This window comes from Neolamprologus multifasciatus, chromosome 15, assembly GCF_963576455.1.
Source record: "Neolamprologus multifasciatus chromosome 15, fNeoMul1.2, whole genome shotgun sequence".
Lineage (NCBI taxonomy): Eukaryota > Metazoa > Chordata > Actinopteri > Cichliformes > Cichlidae > Neolamprologus > Neolamprologus multifasciatus.
This window is the reverse complement of record NC_140453.1, coordinates 10831451-10854188: the sequence shown is the minus strand read 5'-3', so window position 1 is coordinate 10854188 and position 22738 is coordinate 10831451. Positions and strand designations below refer to the sequence as shown.

The 22738-nt window shown below is 41.0% G+C and overlaps 1 protein-coding gene across 9 annotated transcripts in view; it reads right to left on the bottom strand.

The window, feature by feature from the left end:
* nhsl1b (NHS-like 1b) overlaps positions 1-22738 on the bottom strand; it is a 103193-nt gene that overhangs the window by 19051 nt on the left and 61404 nt on the right. For 7 of the 9 annotated variants that reach the window (XM_085132819.1, XM_085132815.1, XM_085132817.1 and 4 more), the window contains one exon: positions 1178-1330. In XM_085132819.1, the coding sequence (XP_084988945.1) occupies positions 1178-1330 (153 nt within the window). Of the gene's footprint in view, positions 1-1177; positions 1331-5228; position 22738 lie in introns of those variants that run through there. The other 2 variants (XM_085132820.1, XM_085132822.1) reach the window with 1 other exon arrangement.

The window sequence follows — 22738 nt, the reverse complement described above, 5'->3', positions numbered from 1 at the left end:
TTGCATTCCCCTAATTAGACGTCTATAATCTATATCACAGACTCATTGATTATTGCCCTGTGAGATAATAGCACAAGCCTCATTAAATAAAAAAGATCACATAGAAAGTACACTACTAAAAGAAAAAAGAAAAAAAAAGTCAAAGCTCACTGAAAGTCGGGTGAGCTCCGCTCTCCAACAAGGATAAAATCTAAAACAGTAAACGTTCTCTGCTTGTAAAGCGCACTGAGGCTTAAACAGACACCACAGGTGCTCGCTCACTGGACACCTGTTGTCTTGTCGTTAGGACCCCCGGGGATACGTGGTGTTGTCAGGTTGATAGGTTGGTGACAGGATGAGAGGGAGGGGGGCTGAATTAATCCCACCTACCAGGTGGTGTTTTGAGAACAGCAACAGTTCAGGGGTTTGAAAATTGGAAAAGACAGAAGACAAAACAGGGTGTGTGCATTAGAACCGGTGATTAACCCACTAACAGTAAGCATCAGCTTTCAAACACTTTCCAGTTTTTCTCTCTTTCTGCCTTTTATCTCTGTGTCTAATCAGCTGACACACAAGGCCGGCCCTGGTGAACATGCAAACAAATGTAGTACAGTCATACACTCAGTCCTACACAGAAACTCGGAAATATGTGAATTTTTCCCAAACTGTTATCTGTGAAATGCTTGAGGGGCAGCTTTCCCAGGAACAGGTGCTGGTATTCCCACTTCCTGTTCCTGGGAAAGTTGTGACCAGTTGAACAAGTTGTCACTCTGCTGTGAGTTTCTGTTTGTCAGCAAAGCCTGAGCCTCTTCCCCCACTGAGCGGTGAACAAACAGGTCTGCTATGTCGGTTGAACACAACTCACAAGTCGGGACATCTTTTTTTTGAGTTACAGGCAAATGTACACATTCTGGGTCATCCTCCTCAGTGTCACGAGCTTACTCCGATAAAAGTGACGCCACCTACCAACAGTCCCATGAGTGAGATTCACCAGTTTGTAACTGGTTTGGCTCACATTCAGCATTTTCCCTTTGTTATTTGTGTAAATCTATGCCATGTACATTTCTTCTTACTTAGATATTTTATTTACATATCTAACATTTTGGCAATTTTATCTATCATCCCATCTAAAACTAATTCGTTCATATGTCGCTCCGGTGCGTGGTGTACAACGTGCTCTATTTTGATTTGTCTTTACCTCGCAGGGCAGTTTTGAGGTTGACTTTGGCCTGGCGGTGGAGGTCTTCTACGCAGGGCGGCCTGCTTCCCGGTAGGAAGACGTTCTCCTGCTGGTGCCACGGAGCTGTGTAGTGAACCGTCCACTTGCTCTCCTCATCCAGGTTAGACACCGCTGCAGAGATAAACAAAGCTGATTAAGGATCGATATATTGTTCCCTCTGCATGATATAACAAAAAAACTCTCCATGAAATCTGACATAAAAATGACGGACAGCGAAAATAATAATGAACTAAGAACCGAAACATGTGGCCCTGCAAGTCTTCCAAAGAGCAGCATTGTTGGCCAACTTAAAAAAAAGTTAATAAAGAATAAAGTAATAAAGAAGTGGAGGAAAAATGTCCCCAAGTACTGACTATTCAAAGTGTTTCATTGTATTTGCAGATGAAAAGGAAGGGGAAGGAGGCTTAAGTGTTGCAGACTTAACAGCTTTCAATCAACATGACACTTATCTGTGACATCACACACATACAGTAGGCCTCACAAGTCAAGAGGGGGAGGGAGAAGCTTACTGGGACAAGTTGGAGGGAATCGCTGATAAGTCGATACCAACTCAAAAAACTCAAAAAATGGAAACTGATTCCATTAAATCGCTTACCTAACGGCAAAAATCCTTCCTCGAAAAAAATAAAATATGACAAAGACACTGATACCAAACAGGCCACATTGCTGGGCACTTTGGAAGCTTACTATTAACAAAGAGGCTTTGAGGTTACACAAAATACACCACTGTTTGGATTGAAAACACATTAATTAACAAGGTCGGGGAGAAGCACTTTTCATTATCCAAAACCCTTCTCTCAGTCATATCTGCTGATAAAGCGTACACATCTTTTCTGTCCCACTAGTCCAGTCCCAGAAACAGAAGCTTGTGAGTCCATCACAAGTCACTGTGTGAATAAAAATGCTGTCTAAATGTAAAAAACACACACTCTTCCTAATTCTTAAGCTTACCAAGTGAGCGTATCCAAGCCAAAGTGGGTGATCGCGGATGTAAAACTATCTCCATCGACAGAGACAAAATGTAAGCAAAGACCTCTGAGTTTGTCCCTTTCTTTGCAAACACAACATGTCCAGCTGCCTGAGAGAATGGCTAAGTTTGTGAGAACCAGGAGGAAGGGGACGGATCATGGCAACGCCTGGGAGTGTTTTGCTTTAGGGTTTCTTTCACAGGTGCAAATGAGCTGAAGTGTGTTGGGGGGGCAGACAGCCCTAAGGCCAACATCTGCAAATGGGCCCTTAATGACAGTGTGAGACGCTGCAACTGCTTTTATATATACATAACTGCTAATACATGCCAATAATGACCACGTCAAAAGCACTGTTCTGTTAATCACCTAAAAAGTACAGAGTGGGTGCAAGTGGATTATTTCCACTGTTGAAATAAGCCAAGTGCATACAACTTAAGCCTGCTTTGTTGACCGTTGTGCAGGTTGTGACCAATTCCACCATAGTATCTCTACTGAATGCTTCTGGTTCATACAAAGACTGTCATTTTAACTCAAGTGCAAAAGGCCCAACTAACAAATCTCTAAATCATGTTTTTTGCTTTTATTTAAGCAGGAAGTTCCACTTTGATTTTACTTTGAAAGTTACGATCAGGTTTAGGCTGAATTGACACTTGATATCAATGCCAGATGTAGTTCTTCTCAGCTGTTTTTCATCCACCATGCTGTCATCTGTTTACAAAATAAGTTGCACCTCCCATGACAGTCATCCTTCTGCCTTTGCTGAGTAGGCTTCATGTGGGGTGGGAAAGTTTTAATGACGTAATCTTTGCAATTCATCTGAAAAGCAGTCCACCATACAGGATTGTCAGAATACCCGCCCGTGCATAAAAGTGTGTTATCTCAGTCAGATTGATCAATTTTAATGGAAGTTAATGAGAGGGGGGAGGGGGAAGGATGTGGTATATACATGTGATGGTAATCACTGCATATGGAGCTATGGAGCATGGCTGAATACCTATCTGTTGTCATGCTGTTTTGCAGCGTGCTTGCACTGGTCAGACAGTCAAATGCATCACGAGGCAAAGCTGCTGACCACAAGACGATCCATGCTGTTCCAAGGCCCAGACGCACAAAAACACGCAGATACCACATGCAGATACTTACACACCAGGGAGTGGCAGTGCAGATTGAAAAGTCAAGGTCACACCAATAGTTCAAAGTTATAACATGCCTTCGAGCAAGTCACTGACGCCCCAGGCTGCACATGAACAGGAGCTGTTCTCACATCAGCTTGTTTTATCAAGGGCTTTTTTTTTTTTTTTTTAAATACAATTTGAAATTTCCTTGATCTCTCTCACACACTAAGCACAGGTAGCCCCTCCCCCCACCCTCCTTTTAGACCATGGGGTTTGAATAGACCTCAGTGAGGCTATAGGCAAACCAAGGCGATGGGGACTAAGGGCACAAAGCATTTATTGTCCCTCTGCATCAGTCTCCACATCAGGCCTTTCAATACCACAATGACCCCAAGCTCCTCAACACACACACACACTCACACACACAGTCTCACACATAGTGGACTCTGGCGCGAAAGTCTTTCAGAAGTCCCCTAATCCCTCTGTCCATCGACATCCCAACCCTGCCTGTGCTCTTTGACAAACACAGAAAGCAAAACGATGCAAATACTAAAAATGCAAAGGCTGCATAAAGCAATCCTTTTGAGATACATTAGCAGCCGCGAGCACGCACACACATGCACGCTGTGGAATTAACTGTGTGATCAATAACAGCAATAAAATTCCACTGGAGAGATCTATGTTAATCCTAAACTAAGTCCTCGATCACCTCCAAACACATGGATCGACTTTCAAACATGACTTTTAATTTGTAAAAACTTTTATTTTTAATTTGTCAGAAAAAAGGAAACAGAGGTGACTCTAAAAACGCTGATATCTAAAATAATAAATGATAAAATTAAAATTAAAAAAGGCAACTAGCATCTTTTGTTTGTGTGTCTACAGCAAACAAGTTTTTGTGGACAACATTTAATGCAAAGTTTACACTAATAACTGCAACCATCTGAGGAGGTCTACACTGATCTGCATATAAAAGCCTTGGGATTGTCATGGTGCGCAGTTAAGGTGCAAAGTGCAGGCATGTGCAAGACAGTAGCACAGGACTTGTTGACTACAGAAATGCTGAGCTAATGATTAAGCGCATCACTCCAGCTTTAACTCAGCACACACACACACACAGGCTATAAATAAACCACAAATCGCAATCTTCACAAGCAGCTTGCTCTGCATCAATCATGTCTTTCTTACAGCCTCATCTGCTTAATACCAAACCATTGATAAAATAATAGCTAATCGCCTTAAACAAAATCTAGTGTACACAAGAGGCACTTTAAAAAGTACTTCTCGTGAGTTTGCTGTGGGTTTAACTTCCTGCAAGTGTCACTAGGGTTGCAGCAGGTTTTTCAAAGTACAATAATAAGAAACTACAACAGTTTCCAGGTAATACACAATTACTGCTAGTTCCACTGACCCTAAGTATCAACAAAACCTCATGTGATACAAGTCTGACAGACAATCGAGGTGGGGAAAAAAATGGCAATGCACACGTGCAGGGGAGATTCTACCATCATCCACTAACGGCAACTCTCACTGTCACCTTTAAACAAGCTGTTGGGTCATTTGGTGCTACAGTTGTGAAGTCCTGGCCCAGCGGTTACCTGGTAACGGGGTGCAACAGAGGGTTTTGTTTGTGCTTAGCTGAGGCAGCAGGGAAGCAGTTTGACCACAGGACACCATTAGTTCCGATCAAATCAGAAAGATTATTACGGCGGGCGTTTGTACACTTTTGACACAGAGAATCCTTAATGAAGCTGTTAAATCTAAATCCGCTTCAATAAATGGAACGCCGTGGGAATTTCAGACACAAATGCATATCCTGTCAAAATGATTAAAACAGTCAAAATCTCTAACCAACCACATGCAGTATTGATAGGGAGATTATTCAAATGCACATTAATGATCAGTATGGAACAAAAAATGTCTTACCCTTCCTTTTGAAGTACTTAATTATAGATTTTAACGAGGTCCCAATAAACACCATTTTTCCAGATCAGCGTATATGTCTCCCTCTTAGAAAAATAATAATAATAAGTGCCTTTGTTGAGGCTTAAAAAAAACAACTAAAAAATCCAAGGAATAACAGAGAAGACGAGATGAAGGCGTGCTGGTGCTCTTCCGCTCACATTCTCACGGCTTGGCTGCGAGTGTACGTGAGCGTCTACTAGGCTGACAATAAGTCTCTACCCCTATCTGTCTCTCTGAACACACACACACACACACACACACAAATCGTCCGCCACTCCCCCCCTCAGGCAGTTCAGTCCTCGGAGACAAACACACACACACACAGCAGGAGGGGTGTAGGACCGGCCCCTCTGTTCCTCTGTGCTTTGGTTACCAAGGAGTTCTGGCTGCCTTTCCCTTTATTTTTCATCATCAGTCATTCTCCCGCTTATTATCGCTCTACACTTTCATTCTACTTTGCTCAAAATATAGAAGTTTTTATTAGCGTGTACAGTCACTGTGTTGCTTTTTCGGTTTGTGCATCAATACTCATATCGTTCTTCGCGCAGCTCTTTTTTCACACTTTCCACGGGTGTGCAGCCTCTCAGTGAGGGACTTATCTGCAGAAGAATATTTATGCATGTAATTAAACTTTGAGTTACCCCACAGAACAACCTTGCACATTGTCAGGAGGGGGAAAAAAACATGTTGAGCTTTTCAGGAGGTACTCTCAGGTGGATGGTGCTTCAAGCAAAGTGCAATGCAAACAGAAAATATAATTGCCTACGGTAAATTACACTCATGCACTGACATTTAGCTCATCTGGTCTCATTTTGCATCTCTTTGTAAAACAATAATCCAAAAATGTGATCATCTACTAATAAGTCAATTTTGCCTTTCTTTAAATCAACATTTCCTCCTCTGATCATTCCCAACCTGCTGTGTATGGCAGTGAATCAGTGCTACATGAATACAGACTTCATACAATCCTCCCATTGTCCAATCTGCTCGCAATCTATCATGCACACACTCCAGCACCCAGCCATTCAAACACACACCCATGCACACACCCATAGGGGAAGGACAGCCCCGCCTTTTGCGACCGTATTTAATTTCAGCCCAAATGGCTGAAGAGCAGAGGGAGGGAGGGTGTGTGTAGGGGGCTCCGACAAGAGCTTGAATGGCACTGCAAATGATCCTTGAATTTATGGATAAAAAGCTTTTTCCCTCCTCGCTGTCGCCATCCCTCTTTAATCCAAACCTCCATATTTGTTCATGCTTGTTAACATCCACTGTTGCTGCACTCCTCTGCATGCATGAAGCATATATGCACACAATTTCTTCTGAACTGAAAGCATGCAATAGGTCTCTAAATATCATATAACGAGTTTAACATGTGTTTGACCTGGCTCATGAAAATCACCTTCTTTAAAGACATTATTATTGACCTACTTTAAAAACCGGAAAAATCCTGGCACAGTAAAGGTGTCAGGACAGGTGACCGTGTCAGCTTAAAAGTTCTTCTCCATGTGTCAAACATACAGCTTGCCACGTGTACAGTATTAGGATAATTTATGCGCGAGACTACGCAGCATCTCTCATTAAAAAGCCTATTGTTGTCACTCACACAAACGCCTACATGCGCGCACACAGTATAACGGATAGGTCACCATCTCTATATCCGCTGAAGGAGGTCTTCAAATCTAGGCCACCTCCAGGATTAGGCATATCAATTCAGCCATACGTCTGTCCACTCCTTCCCACTGAAGCCCCCTGCAACACCCCAGCCCAAACAATATTAATCTTTCATCCGTTCATATTCTAAGCAGCACATAAAGGAAGCACACAGAGTCGGTGGATAAAACGTGAGGCCGAAGTAAAAGTATATTTCAAATCAAAACCTAATTAGCTAATAAAGTAGCTTTGCAATTACAATTCTCACATTATTTAACTGTTGGTATTTTTTGCTTTGACAACCAGCCAAAACCCCAATTTACAAATGTGAGATTATTAACCTACTTATTCCAATTTATGCAAAAACTGACGACAACATCCAACAATTACTTGCACTGAATACAAAATCAAAACCCGTGTTTCATTAGTATTATTCCCGGCGGACAGACAACAATTACTTCCTCTTGTAATACAACCAGATGACTCATGTCAAAAGCTAATGATAGGAAGTAAAAGGATAAATTGGAAAGGGAAAGATGAGAGCTTGATGTTCTAATTAACACACACAGTGATGAATGTGGCAGGTTGAACAGAGAAATTGATGAGGGACTCCTGCTCTTCCTCTTGTCACCGCACTCCTGTTTTCTTTGTCCTGTTTTCACACCCCATTTGGAGCTCCCCGTCAACCTGGCAGAGGCAGCTGCACATTCCCTCTCACGATCATTATACTTTTTTTTAAAATTCCAGACTTCTGAGCTTAGCCCCATTTCCCTCCAGATCCAATTCAATCATTTGATCAATCCCCAAAAGACAAACACACCTTCACCTTCTTTTTTCAATATAAAAGATCAAATGACCCCAAAATCAAACAGCATCTACGTACACACAGCTTCATCTGAGAGTACCCAGCTTTTATTTTTCTAATTGGCCCTATGAAGACAGAGCTAAGCAAACCACCTAAAACCCCTCCACTCTGCTTGATCTGCTGATGTCACATTTCTCTCGCCCCCAGTTTCCCAAATTTTCTTTTCCCTTCTTTCCTCCTTTTTAATTTAGGCAACAGCGCTTTTACAGTGGCTAATATAATCAAGGCTGTATTGATTTTACACCACCCTCTTCCTCCCCTCTTTCATTTCTTGTGCTACTGTGTTCGAGCTGTAGCCTTGAGCACCTTTTGCTTGATAATGAGAAGAACTGTAAGGTGGAAATAAACAGGAAATATGAATTTTTAACATACAAAAACAACACATTTAGCACATTTTGCATCCATGTGGGATTGATGAAGTGCACAACGTATCGTTTTGACAGGCAGCAGGATTTACCAGAGACTACCGAAGTGCTCATATGGCCTTAAACAATGAAGTGTAGCACTAAATCCTGCCTCCTTCACTGGATCAGTGCCATCCTAACTAAACTATCCTTATTTCTTTCCAGATTTGTGCCAAAGTTAGACAGGAAGTATTTTAAAATGTTAAATAAAAGGTTAAATTTTTGCTTTTGCACAATTTGCAAACCTGCTAGCAGCAGTGGAAAATTTAAATCACTCAAACAAGAAAATATACCAAAACCCTTAAAAGACGAATACTCCTCTTTCACCCCCATCTACTTTTTTGTGAATGAAAATCTATAATTTATAGCATGTAGAGGAACACATTGCTTGCTCTCATCCTCCCCCATTACTTTTATCTTTACACCTCTCTGAATAAAAGCATAAAATCGGGGGTCAAAGGGAATCTGATTACTTTGGTCTTCCCAACACGGAAGAAGACATGAATAATCTTGCAGCAACAAAGACTTAGATTGAGCAAGTGGGAAGATCAAGGCCGGGGGCAGTTTTGATACCTGTTATCGCTGCACTGGAGATATTTGTGTACAAAATGTGCCACTTTGGCTGATTTATCACCCTCATAAATCTTTACTTCACGAGTTTCCTAAACAAGGAATACGCTGAGTTGATGCTTAGCTGTAGATCTGCTTCTACAGCACTCGTAAAAAGGCAGTTAAATGATGTTAAACTTCAAACTTTCTCCTGAATAAACACCAACTCTCAGCTCAAGCATCACACATACAGACACTGAAAGTGACGGACAGACTAGGCTGTGTAAACAAGGGGTAAAGTTCGCATGCACGCTCACCCACACAAACACAGTTCAATAAATTCTCGCATAGCAGTTTTATGACACTAGGGGTACACACGAAAACTCCCGCGGTCTTCCTCTCCTTCATGCTTTCCCTCTTCTAGTCTTCCCATCTGCCCAACTCCTCTGACAGAAGGTTTTCCATCTCTCTCTTTAACATTTAAAGTCTCTTCAGCCCACAACTGTTGTCAAAATAAGTAAAACGACTGAAGATCACCATCCAAATGTTCAAATCACTGCCACTCAGCCTGGCCCATCAGGAGAAAGTCAGTGCCTGCAAGGCTTTTCTTTCTGGAGGTTTTCAATTGGCCCATAAGTGGTGTTTGTTCAGGATGGCTGGGTATAAACCCACTTAAGAGGCATCCTGCAAATATTTGGGACAAATGTACTTGAAAGAATTGGAGTAGTTCAAAAAAATGTTAGTGCATTTGTTAAGTGGGGATTTAGACAGGTGCAATTAAAGCATGCAAATAGGAGAGTGTGCAGTTTGAATTTAAAGTTCATTGAGTGCATCTGGGATGACAGTTTACTCTAAGTCAAGGTTCTTGCAACATAAATTGTGTGGGGGGTTTTCTCTTCGTTGGGAGCACAAGTTAGCAGTGTGTATCTGTGCGAGTGTTTGATTATTCTCCTGAATGAAAAGCAGAGGGGGCCTCCTTCTATAGGCTTCTCCTTCTTTGTGATTCATGACACCCTGCAAAACAACGCCCTGAGCTCACACACATCGTCCCAAAAAACATGCAAAACCTTGTCCTTTGTGTCTAAGGGCGTTTTCTGTTTCACGTGTGCGTATGCCAGCGTTGATGTGGTGACACACGCATGTTTCTGTTTTATGTTCAAACATCATGAAGCTGTTCTCACACAGAGTCGTGTGGAAACGTGCATCAATCAGAAATATGCCTTTGTAATACTGATGGAGATGGCATAAAAGGCATGTAGACTTTGAGAAGAAAGAGAATGAGGTGGAAAGCAAAGTTGAATCTGCAAAAAGCTGAAGCGTGCTTTGATGTGGCAGAAGCGGAGCTATTTGATGGGACACGATGCAAGGGGAGAGAGAAAAGGAAGCAGTTACAGGGGAAAAAAGAACAAAAAAATAAGAGCCGAGGGAAAAGCTACAGGTGGAATCCAGGAGAACAGATGAAGACCAATAAGGAAAAGAAAGACAGACAAACATACACCAGAGCCCAGCAGTTTTTGGCAGTCAAGTCTAATTTTCTCTCCCTTGGCGTCTGACCCGGTGCTCTCTACCGACCCCCCACCCCCCCACTTTGAAATTCAAGCCAGGATAAAAGAGAAAGACAGAGAAAACAGATAGAGGATACACAAATATACCTCTGTTTGAGCTTGTGGACAGGCAAAGTGCATTTTTATCTAGTCTCTGAAACCTTTGACATAGCAGCAAAATGAGAAATCTAAAATGAAGGAAGTGTGCAGCCATTAAAAAAATCTTATACATTCCTTTAACAGGGAAACTTTTACACAAGCTTGGACACAAAAAAGCGGCTCACTCTTAAAGGGAGTTAAAACATTGTTGTATTACACGCAGGCTGATTTTTCCCCCTACGCCTTTGGGGTCTTTTGAGAAGGTGGCAGTTTTGTTGTTGATTTGAGACTTTTATGTCCACCGTCAGAGCGAATTTGTAGCTAACCGTGTGTTTCCTCCCTGGCAACAGAGTTTTAAATCTAATGAAATCCCCACCCCCCATCTTAAGTTAGCAGGACAATAAACTGAAGCTAAAAAAGGCCCGTGACATGATGGAAATTGTGCATGTTGATGTTTTTCCTGGTGGTTAGTTTGACTCAAGAAGGTCATTTTAGTCAAACATATATATTTATTTGGGTTATTTAAAGTCTTACTTGTTAAATGAATACATTAGGAAGTCCCAACATAGAAAACTGCAAATAAAAAATAGATTTAGCTCATCGCACCACTGTGAAGGCCTAAGCTTTGGACTTGGTGTTTAGAGCTCCGCAGCTGAGAAGTGGAAAGGAGTGATAATTGTAGAAATACCCAAACAAATAAAAAACGGATTGTCTCCAAAACCTGTTGTGTGAACAGGACCAGGCTTTAACTACAGCCATGAAAAGGATAGACTCCTTTAACCAGGTAAAGGTCACCCAGATCCAGAAGATGACTATTGGACCTACATATATAAAATTAAATTGAAGTGAACTAAATGAATTGCAGACATGTAGAACTGTCAGCATGTCCACAAAGCTGTGGCTATATTTCTCAAAACTATCTAGCTTGCATGTGATACGCTGTGATTGTTCGTGCTTTGGAGCTGGAATAAAAGTTGGGAGGTGACCAGCAATAACCTTGACTTAAAGGACCAGTGCTTAGGATTTAGAGGGATCCATGAGCAGAGATTGAATATAGAATTGGACAGTTTATGTTAACACAAGGATCAGTTCTTTTCCGTGGACCAAGCCATGGTGGACGGCAGATGTTCAGTAGGTTGATGCCACGAAATTATACATACTGTTCCTTCAAGAATTCAACTTAATGTGTGTTACTTCTCAGAATCGTGACCATGCGTGTGTATTACATGGCTGACATGCTATTGAAGAATAATTTCCCAGTGGAATTCCCTTTCTAGTCACTGGTAGTGTAACATAAAGACAGCCCACCGATTACATTAGGACCCATTACCATCCAGCCATGCTGTCGCCACTCATATTGACTCCCGGCCCTTTTCACTGCCCTCTGAGGATCTGCCATATCAATAACCACAAAACCTAGGTGTGTCGTTGAGGAGCGTGGGTAAGGTTTTTGTCTGTTTGAGGCATTAGATGTCTGTCTAACTGCTTTTATTATAATGGTTTAAAGTATGCTGGATGGGTTTGTGTACCCACAGCAAGTCCACACCACTGAGTTGAGACAGCTAACATTCTGGACATCGCTCTTACTGCACTGAATCACTATATAACCTTCAACTGTTTGGTTTTTATCTGTTTTTAATCAAGCATCTGCTCTTACAGATACAAGCCGTAAGACAATACATGTGCATGTGGCTGAATGCTATATGCACTCAAGCATGTAAGCATACACACATGCATGCATGTAAAGATGCCTGCACAGAAAGAAGAGAATATGTTGGCTGCTGCACTGGTTTCCTGACCTACATTTCAACACCAGAGCTGTCTGCTCGTCTCTCTTAATGGTCTGTGTGTGTGTCAGTGTGTGTTGTTCCACCTTCATAGCAGCACACAATCATTAATCCAATTTCATAATTAACTTGACGCAGAAAATGCCATAAATCTGGCATTAAATACAGATATAGTGCACTGTGGGGAGCAGCAGCTGTAGGGGTCCACTGTGTCCTATATATCTATATAAACCTGTGTGTGTGTGGGAGTGTGTGCGGCTGTCTTTACAATAGCAGACTTTCTACTTCATGACTCACTCAATAAAAAGTCTGGAGTGAATGATGGCCAGGCTGGGATAACTGCTAACGATCAATAGGTCACAGCTGGAATATGACATCATTTGCGGTATGATTCATTAGCATCAATATTTCACTGGTTTAAGATATTAAGCCAACACTCTTAAAATATATTCAGCCAAAGACAACACAATAGCAAAAATACGGCTTAGAGCTTTGGTCACACATCTTTTTTTTGGCTGTTATCATGACCTCCACACTCGGCTCATGCTGCTGAGGCGAGGGTCTTGTCTGATTTAGGCACAGAGGCACAGAGACAGACTGAGCTAATTTAGGTTAAGTGCCTCCAGTAGCTCAAGGGCACAAAACAACAAGCCACCTGGGGTTAGCTTGTTTTGCAGGGAGGAAAAAAACAAAAATCAAGAGTGTGCATGTGTTATATCAGCAAAAACACAGGGAGACCAGTGGGAAGTGGGCTAAAGCCACATCAGCCACAATGTTTGCATGTGTTCATCTGCAGCACCTCCACAACTGGAGCAGTAATTGACGCTGTGGTGTTTGACCCATTTCCCACATTGCACCTCACTTCCCATCAACAGTAAGACTAGGTCAGTCGGGGTGAGTAGTGGTGGTGGTGGGGGGAGTGACACAAAAGCATCCAATCAACTATTAGAGACACAGCCAATTGACTAACAAATTAAGGAAGTGAGCAAGACAATCAACCTCGAGGATTTAGCACAAGTGGGGGGTTAGTTATAAAGTCGGATGCAAGTTCTGGTGGCCGACATTGATTACTGTTATTAACCGATACATTTAAAACGCATGACTGCTTTTGGCTCTGCTCATCCGGCCTATAACATCGATCCAATTAACATTTGCCTTTGCAGGATTGTTCCAGGATGTTTTACAGACTCCAGATTGCTTTTAGTTGACTAAAATCTGTCTACAGACTAAAGTTAGTTCCCTCAGAGAGAAAGTCAAATCAAGTGTATTTGAATTCTGGAGAATGAGATGATTTCAAATTTAGAAATAAAATTCTGTTTCCTACATGAGTGGAATTATAATGGCATGGATAAGCAGAATAAGGATGGATTGGATGGATGGCAGCGGTGTGGCAGATAGATATAGTATAGTATTGTGCTATTTTGTGTGGTGATACTGCATCATTCCAGGGACACCAAATAGGGCTGTTCAATATATATCGGATGACGATATAAAAACGTCTATCGTTTCATTTTATGCTATCGTTTGTTTCGTGGTGTCGCAAAATAAACTCTTTATGGCAATATTTTTTCATCGTTTTGATGGACACTGTAGTAGCTACATTAGTTTCTTAAAGTTCTCTCTTTCTCTTATATTTAATATAACCACACTAAGGACGGACAAGCGCCTGTTTTTATGCGTTGTGGTTAGCAACAACGACGGTAAAACCTTCGCGTGTCCGCTTGTTTATGTTCCACATAAACCTTTCACAATAAAGCTCAAGATCGTGTTGAGACTTTTCAAAATAAACTGAATGAGTAGATTATTTACGGATGAGAAGTAAAAAAAAAAAAAAAAAAGAGCCCTCAGGTGCTAAAAAGTAAACCTTAGACTCAAACGTTAGAACAGGCTTTTCCCCGCAGCACGCCGTGTAATAAATACTCACGGCAGCTGTTACAACTTATGTCTAAAAATGTATATACATCGGTTAAAACACTCGACTCCAGCTACATGACGCGCAGCTGGAAACACTTCCCACAAGTCGAGCTCACAGAATTTACAAAAATGTTACATTTTTGTGATTTATATCGTTATCGGACGATAGAATTCTTATATAGATATGAGATTTTGGTCATATCGCACAGCACTAACACCAAATATCTATATTTTAATAAATAAAGAGAGAGCTCATCGCATGCACCCTCATCCTGAGGTAACTTTAACTTTTGCAAGTGGTTTCTGAAAAACCACGTGCAAATCTACTGGACACACTTAGCTTGACAAAGCTACCACCTGATTCAGAGCAAGCTAATGGCTCAGTCACACAAGTAAAAATAGTACAAGAACATTTAGGCTGATTGCAATCACTCTTCAAACAAACAGTTCCTGTCTAATCCATAAATGCAGTGAGATTACCAACATGTTGCCATCAGTCTGAATGAGTCTTGAATGAACAGGCTGCATGCTGGTTGTAATTTGGTTACATATATACATATATACTATGAATTTCTGTCTTTGTAGACAGCAACATATGTGATTTTCAATAACTTACCACAGTTAACTGCTGTGCTATCAGAAAAAGATTGCACGTTATTGTCAGCATGACGCCATTCAGTCCCAAACCGATCACAGACTGACTGTCTCATGGCAACATTTTGAAAGGTTTTAGTGATAGCGTTGACATGTTTGAAAATCTAATTTTGCAACAAAATTAAAAAATAAAGTGACATAATTTTATTTTATTTGACAAAACAGATATTGGGGACATGTGAGGGACATAATTGACTTTACCTGTAACTGTTTCTCTTCTTCACCTCTCAATCAGTATTAATTCCTCTGCCAGCATTTAAGTCCGGTTACACCACGCACAATACCAGGACCCTGAAACTGAAGCAGCTGACTAGATCCCAGCCAACATTAATTGCATTTTTCGCACCTCTGTCCCACCTACTTGACATGTCCAAATGTCTTCTGTAAAACTCAGTATTATGGTATGACATCAGCAACAGTCTGCAAGCTAATCATTAAAAGCACACTACAAACACAAAATGTTCTTAGCTGACTAGAAGGTCTGAAGTCACACAACACTTAGGTCAAAACCATAATTTTTGTGTTGTACATATGCATGTAATTTTTGCCACACAGTGGTGTAAGACTGCACTAACCCAGGGAGGGTTATACGTGCATTAGAATAAGCTCAGAGTTCACTGACTGACGTGTGTCAGTATCTGTAAAACACTTGTACACACCGAGAAGCTGCGATTGGTGGTTTCTTGTGACTTATCGATCATATATGGGCATGAATTATGCAGGAGTTTATACGTGAGCGCACATGCGTGCATTAAGCCTGTGTTCCTCCACTGATAATCCTATGCTGAGACCTAGTCTGGGAAAAAGCACAACCCCAAATCCATTTAACCCCTCCTTTCCTCCATCTCTCCCCGTCCCTCCCCCTTCTGTCCCATCTGAGCAATAATGGAAAGAGGGATGGGGCCTTTAATAGAAAGAGCAGACCTCTCTTGCAGGGAGTGCGCCCTCCTAATGGCCCACAAGGGAAACTAGTGTAGCTCCCTGATCAAATAATCCCAAAATTTAAAACCGCTATTATTCCAAATTAGATTCCTTGTGACACCTCATGTGTCTCTTTTTGTTGTAGATAAACACATGCACAGTGGCTAATAGGCAGATAATTGAATCCAAAGTCTTTCAGGCAATTGCAATAAAACCTTCAAATATTTTAATTTAGTCTCATAAATTAACAATTATATTGGGTATAAGTGACGCTGTGCAGATGAGCTACTAGGAAAACGAGGAAATCGCTGTAAATGCTGCCTGTTTTATCTTTAGTGCTGCTGTGTTATCATGCCACCTTGTGGTGAATGAAAGTAGCAACTGCACGCTTCTCTGGAAAAGTAACCACAATAGAGGAATTTAACTTCTACTACAAACAAACAACATTAACAGCAAACGCTCCCCTGTATTTTCACAAACAAGGAAAATAGTTGTAGCTTCCCGTTCCCTACATTCTTCTCTCTTTTTTTGTCTCAACTTTAATCCTTCTATGCATGAGGCATGGAGGGAAAAAAAACCCTGAAAAGGAGACGTTGCCATGGTGAGGACAACTCATTAACAAGACAGATTTAAAGAGGCTCTTAAAAATCACTTTCTCTCTTCCCTCTCCTTTTATAATCAGTCTCTTTGGGGGGACATGAGCTTTTCAGAGGCTCGGCTTTGCTCTCAGAGGCTTAATTGAACCTCCAGCTGACTGGGACACAAATAAGGTCTGGTTCTGTGGAGAAGGTAGGAAGAGGGAAGATTGGAGTTGGGAGTGAACAGCGGGGAAGCGAGGGGTCCATGAGGCTGGTTAGACTATTGTCACCAGATTTCTCTTTTGTTTTGCTCACTGGTATCTTTACATGAGGCGGAATTTTTCATTTAAATTGGTTTTTAAATGCAACAGCAAGCTGCAGGAAAATCTTACAGGTAACAACTAAAAATCTACGTCCCGCTTTGTGGTAGCAATATTAAAGTAACTAGTAACCAAATATGCCCTTTTTGTGGTTTACACAAGCTGCATTTTAAAAACAGAGTAGTCAGGAATGTAACTGCATGTACAGAAGGGGGAGCAGACTGGTCAGTAGGGCAAATGGGGCCAGAAACCTCGGAGAGCCAGACTCGAATCAGCATGAGGTGGAAAAAAGCTCCTGCTAATAGCAGCTCTCATTAAAGAAATGAGCTGTGACCGAGGTCTGTACGGCCAAGCGGTGCTTAAACGCACTTATCCTGCACTACGGCTCAATTAGATTTTTCAATTACTAACAACAAGCCCGCTGTAGAACTGCACGAGTAGAAAGACGAGGGCAAAAGCTGTTGCCGAAGCAAACGGCCCAGATTAAAGTCTTCAAATCGCATTTGTTTCTAAGACCTGCGGGCATTTTTAGAATGTTAAGAAAAACTTCTGCGTTCACTATCAAATTGAGTTTTAGCCGTTTTGTAAATAGATTCTTATTTCTTTGCCAGTGAGCATGTGTTTCGTTTTACCGCACGCACAAGCCCGACTGAAATGAACTTAAACTTATCACCATGAATAATCAAAGGCCTGCCAATGACTTACATAGACTGCCTCACTAGATTTATTAAAACCTGGAGAGAAACATATACACAAACAACTAAACACTCATTCGTCTGTAAGGAGGATCGATATGGAGAGTGTGTCAGTGTACGATTAAACTCTGCAGAAGCAAAGAGGAGGAAAGAAGAAGAAGAGAGAGACAGAAAGACAAAGCAAAGTGCTAAAGATCTGCATGTATCATCTCAACAAGGGCAGATGCAGAAGATGACACAACCACCAGGAGGCTCCATACATCAACAGGGAAACAAGACACTTCTTGCTGTCTTGTCTTCTTCATTGAACCCACTACAGTAAGTGTAGGTTCACAGAATAAGGGAAGGAAGAAAAGCAAGAAGAAAGTCCTGAAAGTAAATTAAATTCCCTGTAAATGATAGTAAGATTTAACATTTTCTAATAAAGCTAACCAAGCCCTCTGCTGTGTCACAGCTCCCACAGTTTCTCTGCTTTGACACATTTAGTCAATGAAAGGATAAATGTCCCCACAGACCCCAGTGATTATCCAGCCAATATGTCCTGATGTAATAATCAAGCCATTAAGTAAAACTCGGTTGTTACACATATGGGGCTCTGAGGCCCACTTCCACCTGATCCCTCCTTCTCCATGACTCAGTCCTCTCCTCTCTTTCTCTCTCTTCTCCTGCATCGCTTTCAAGTCCTGCCGCACTATTAATCTCAGCCCTAACTGAGTGTGCGGAAGACAACAAAAGGCATGCTAGTTTACTACTGATCTCTAGTTTTGGTGATTTGCATGTGTGAGCTTTATTTGACAAATTATGATGTTCTGTAGCATAAAACCAACTCTCTGACACCTTGTTTTCGTCCAAAAAACAAACAAAAATAAAATGCAAACACATCCATTTTAAGTTCTTCATTTAAATTTTATGTTTATTTAAGTAGAGAGGCACAAACTGTAATTTATCTTTTCCCACTTTTCCTTCTAAGAGCTTAAACTGACAGCAAAATCAGAATTTCTTCAAAGCAAAATATTGTTTTCATAATAAAAAAAAAATATTGAACTGCAATAAGTAAGCAGATTTTCTCTCACTTAAATGACTGAAAATGAGTTGCTATACACTCACCTTTACCTGACAGATTTTATAGTAAGCTTTCTCTTTTTCACTTGTCTTGTTCCCTCTAATTGCTGATTCTTTGCTAATACCGAGGCTGCTGGTTGGTTGTTGACTTGGAGCCCTTTGTTAGCCTCTTTAAAATGCCCATGTTCAGCTGCTAATTAGTTTGGTTGCTATGAAAAAGTTTGTGGTGGTCCTCCTAACAACAGGTTACTGTGTCTATGAATACGCACGTCACATATGCATGAAACGGACCGACGTGTAATCGGACACACTGAGGCTAAGAGGCCAGTCACTGGTTTAGACTGAGCGCGCTGGAAATCATCTGATTCTGGCCCCCGGCTGGTCAATGGTGCATCTTTATATTTAAGTTTTTTTTTTTATGTATATGTCAACAAATACATTAATAAATATGGAACATAATAATAATTAATGGAACATAATAAAGTAAAACACAGCTGTAATAATAATAAATGTCTTCTTGTGAGAGTTACAAGGCTGCTGTAAACTATATTGTGCTCCGAGCCATTTTCTATGTTTCCTCAGTGGTTGTGTGGTGAATAAAAGAAAGATTTTGGAGGGTAATTTGAGCAGACACAACCACCATGCTCTAGCAAAAAAAGAACAGTGCTAATCCAAATACACTTAATTGAGACAGTAACATCTGGAGACCACCGCCAGTGTCAAATAAGCGTCAAATAGAAAAGGATGAGTAAAAAGAACTGGGCAGGGAGGAGTCTCTGGATAAAGACGCAGACAAACCTCCACACAACTGAATTACCTCTCAATATATGTCAGTGATTGCTTCATGAGCCCTCGGTCACACATGATGGAAGAGCACCTGTTTAACCAGTCATTGGAAAACCATTACCTATTAGGCCTTTAACAAGCTGAGAGGTCTCCATCTGTTAGATACACTGCATTAACTTAAACCTACTTTATGCCATACTCACATAAACATATCCAGGGATGTGAACAGGAAATGTGTGTGCTGGGATGCTCTAGCATTTATTTTCTAAGTGGGTAAATGGAAAAGAAAACATGCAGACACACAACCCTGTGCACAGACAGTAAACAGCATTAAAGACTTCATTAATGAAAGAGAGGAAAGCGGAGGTGAAGGAGATTGAGATAGACAGGGTTGCAAAGAAAAACAGAGCCTTAACCCATTTTTACAGTTGAATGACCCAAAGCAACGCCTGACCCTCAATTCCCAAAAGTGTGTGTGTGTGTGTGTGTGTGTGTGTGTGTGTGTGTGTGTGTGTGTGTGTGTGTGTGTGTGTGTGTGTGCATGAGTGAGTGAGTGAGAGAAAAATCCCCCTCTTTTCTTTATCTCATTAGGCTGTGTGTGTCATGCTCTCTACTCCATTGTTCTGCTACCTCCTAACTGCTAGTGTGTGTGTATGTGTGTATGTGTGTGTGTGTGTGTGTGTGTGTGTGTCTGTGCTCAGGTTTTGAAATAGCCACTAAAAAAAAAAATACCACTTGTGTTTTGTCACAAAATACAAAAAAATCCCAGAATCAAACAAGACCACATTGGGGCGTTAGAGTAGAGTAGTGATTCCTACTCAAGAGTACAAGAAATCCAGAAGGTGCTTTTAAACCATCTTCTTTTAATAAGATTTATTATAAATCCCAATTTTGTTTGTTATTCAAGTATATTTAGTTCATTTCATACAGGCCTGGAAAAAACTACCAGTAGGGTTAATACTGGATAGACCAAGTAGTGACCCAATGGTATAAATAAAAAGTTTTAAGTGAGGTGCTAGAAGTACCTAACACTACAGGTTAACATTAGGATCAGCAAAAATAATGGTGTTAAACAGGTGATAGCGACACATAATTAATGGATAGGTGAAATCTGATGAGCTTTCCTCTACCCTTAATGATAGGTTTTTGACAACTCAGTGTATATCAATAAAGATGTGGTTTGACAACCATGTGAACAGTTTACTGTTTTTTCCACGGGTAGCTGTATAGGCAGAGACCACCACCATCAGGCAGTTTGTTCTACAAGCTGGCCTGAAACATGACAGAAGCTGCTTATTTTAGGGAAAAAAGCTTAAAGGGTTACCCTTAGCAGGCTTTCAAGGGGTTGAGAGTTAAAGAGAGATTAATGGTTGAAGCAGGAAGATAATAGTAATGAGCATTTGAAACACTTAAACATGTAGATTTTTAGAAATTGCAAGCTGAGAGTCGTCTTCACATCCAGGGGTTTTTGAGATTCAATTAAAGTTTAGGAACTACTTAGGTGCATTTTGAGTAGTTTTAGAAAAATAGAGGAGAATAATGACGAGAAGAGAAACACTCTTTTGCTTTTGTCTTTTAGTTCACTGAGCACAGAGAGCAGTGAAGGTGGGGGGTGGGCTGTTTCTCATCTCAACTCATTGATGATTTGATTCAGATGTGTCTCCAAACTCACGGGTTTCATCTTCGTCTAAAAGATGGGAAATGCGTGTGAATGTACCACATAAAGGAAGGCGAGGATAAAGAGCTGAGGCTGAACCCAACTCTCCAGTTCCCACTGCCAAAAAGATATTTAACCTAACTGATTCTCAGCAGAGCTTCCCCTATAAACGCAGTCAATCCATTTCATTTGGCCTCATTCAGTTACTCTACAAGCATGGTTTCCCTCAGGTGCTCTTCCCTCGGGAGCCATTGGCAGTTACTGGTCGATAGTTGAATCTGACTTCCCACCAAGGGATTATGGGGCATCCGGTTGAACACCTGCTCCACTTCTAAACTGATAAAAATTAAAAAATAAATAAAGGGAGGGTTGTAGGAGAAGCCTTATAAAACATATGCAGGGAATAAAATGCTGGAATCACCCTTTGATTGCCCATATACACAAAAAAATGTCATATTTATAAAAAGAACTGGAGAATCAAGTGTTAACACAGGAAACAATAAAAAAAAAATATTCCAGAACAACAACCCAGCACACAGGGACAAAGACACAAACACACACACACACACAAAAGGCATATTAGCCAAGTTCCAATTTGTGAGTAAGAGGGTTATCCGTTCAGCCGTGCATAAACACAGACGGGCAGGCTGATTCAACCTACAGAGCCCGGACAATACTGTACCGATGGCAGCAACATCTTGAGCTGTCACGGCGTGTTAGTCAAAGCCGGCATGAGGAAGGGCCACAGTTCTGTGGAATCATATTGTTATGCACACATATTGGAATAAACGGTTTAGTTTTAGCTGTGCATACATGGAGAAAAACTTTAAAAGAGTAACTGGAAGACCAGTGGATGGACAGAAAGACTCAAAATGGGCCAATAAAAACAATAAAAGTTATCAAAGTTGGATTCTCAGGAAGTCTCTGCCTTGCCTACTTCCCTAATGGCCTCTTCTGTTTTATATTCATAGATCCATTAGATGCCACTGAGCTGCAGTTTAGGAAATGTGGACACAAGTCAGTCTTTTTATTATCTTTTAACACTCTTTCCTGCCGCCCTGATGGCTCCTTTATGTAGTGCTGAGGTGAAAGTGGGTCACCTTCATAACCCCGTCAGTTTCACTTCCATCACCCCCCTCATACTGTCAGCTCTCTTACATTTCCCTGAAGGCCTAGCCCATCACCTCCAGCTGCCAGCTATTATGTCTTGTTCCCAGGGGTGGCCACCCAGAGGAGCATCTTCAGTTATGTCTGTCCCAAATGACAGTGAAGCATAGTCTAGATGCAACCATGCACATGGGACCAAATGATCCATGCAAATATATGTGTGTGAATGAGTAGGTGCAGGCTCAAACTCATGCCCAAGGTTAGTCTTAAAGTATGCACACAAGCAACTAGAGATAACTCAAAGCATTTTACTTCCTGGAGAACCTGTCTCATACATGAAAGGTCAAAGGTCTTTTAGGTCACAAAAACACAACACACAAACACACAGAGATGCACATGCAAAAACCAGATGGCACAGATCACTCAGATACAGCAGGATGGAAATACCCTAACAAGACGCGACAAAGCCTGGCTTTGTGGAAAAAGCTTGCGTCTGCTGTGACTCTGGCACTGTTACATACAGTGTATCATTATCTCCTAAAAACACTTCAGGTGACTTAATCTCTGAAGCAGGAGCCTGTTCTGCAGCCAAGTCAAACACCACAATCATTACAGTAGCAAAACAGCATTGTAGTGCTAACAGCAACTACTACCTGGACACTGTAATCACAGTGGATTTCAATTTAAGACTCATATCATCTTGGAAATACACCCAAATATCTTATAGATAATTAAAAATATCTATTTAGTATTTGTTTAGAAACTACAAAATGAACAGCTCTAGTACAAACCAACAGTCATTTGTTGTTTTTGTTTTTTCTTCTCTCTAAAAAAACAAAACAAAAAAAAAACAAAAACTGCAGACTCTCTTTAATC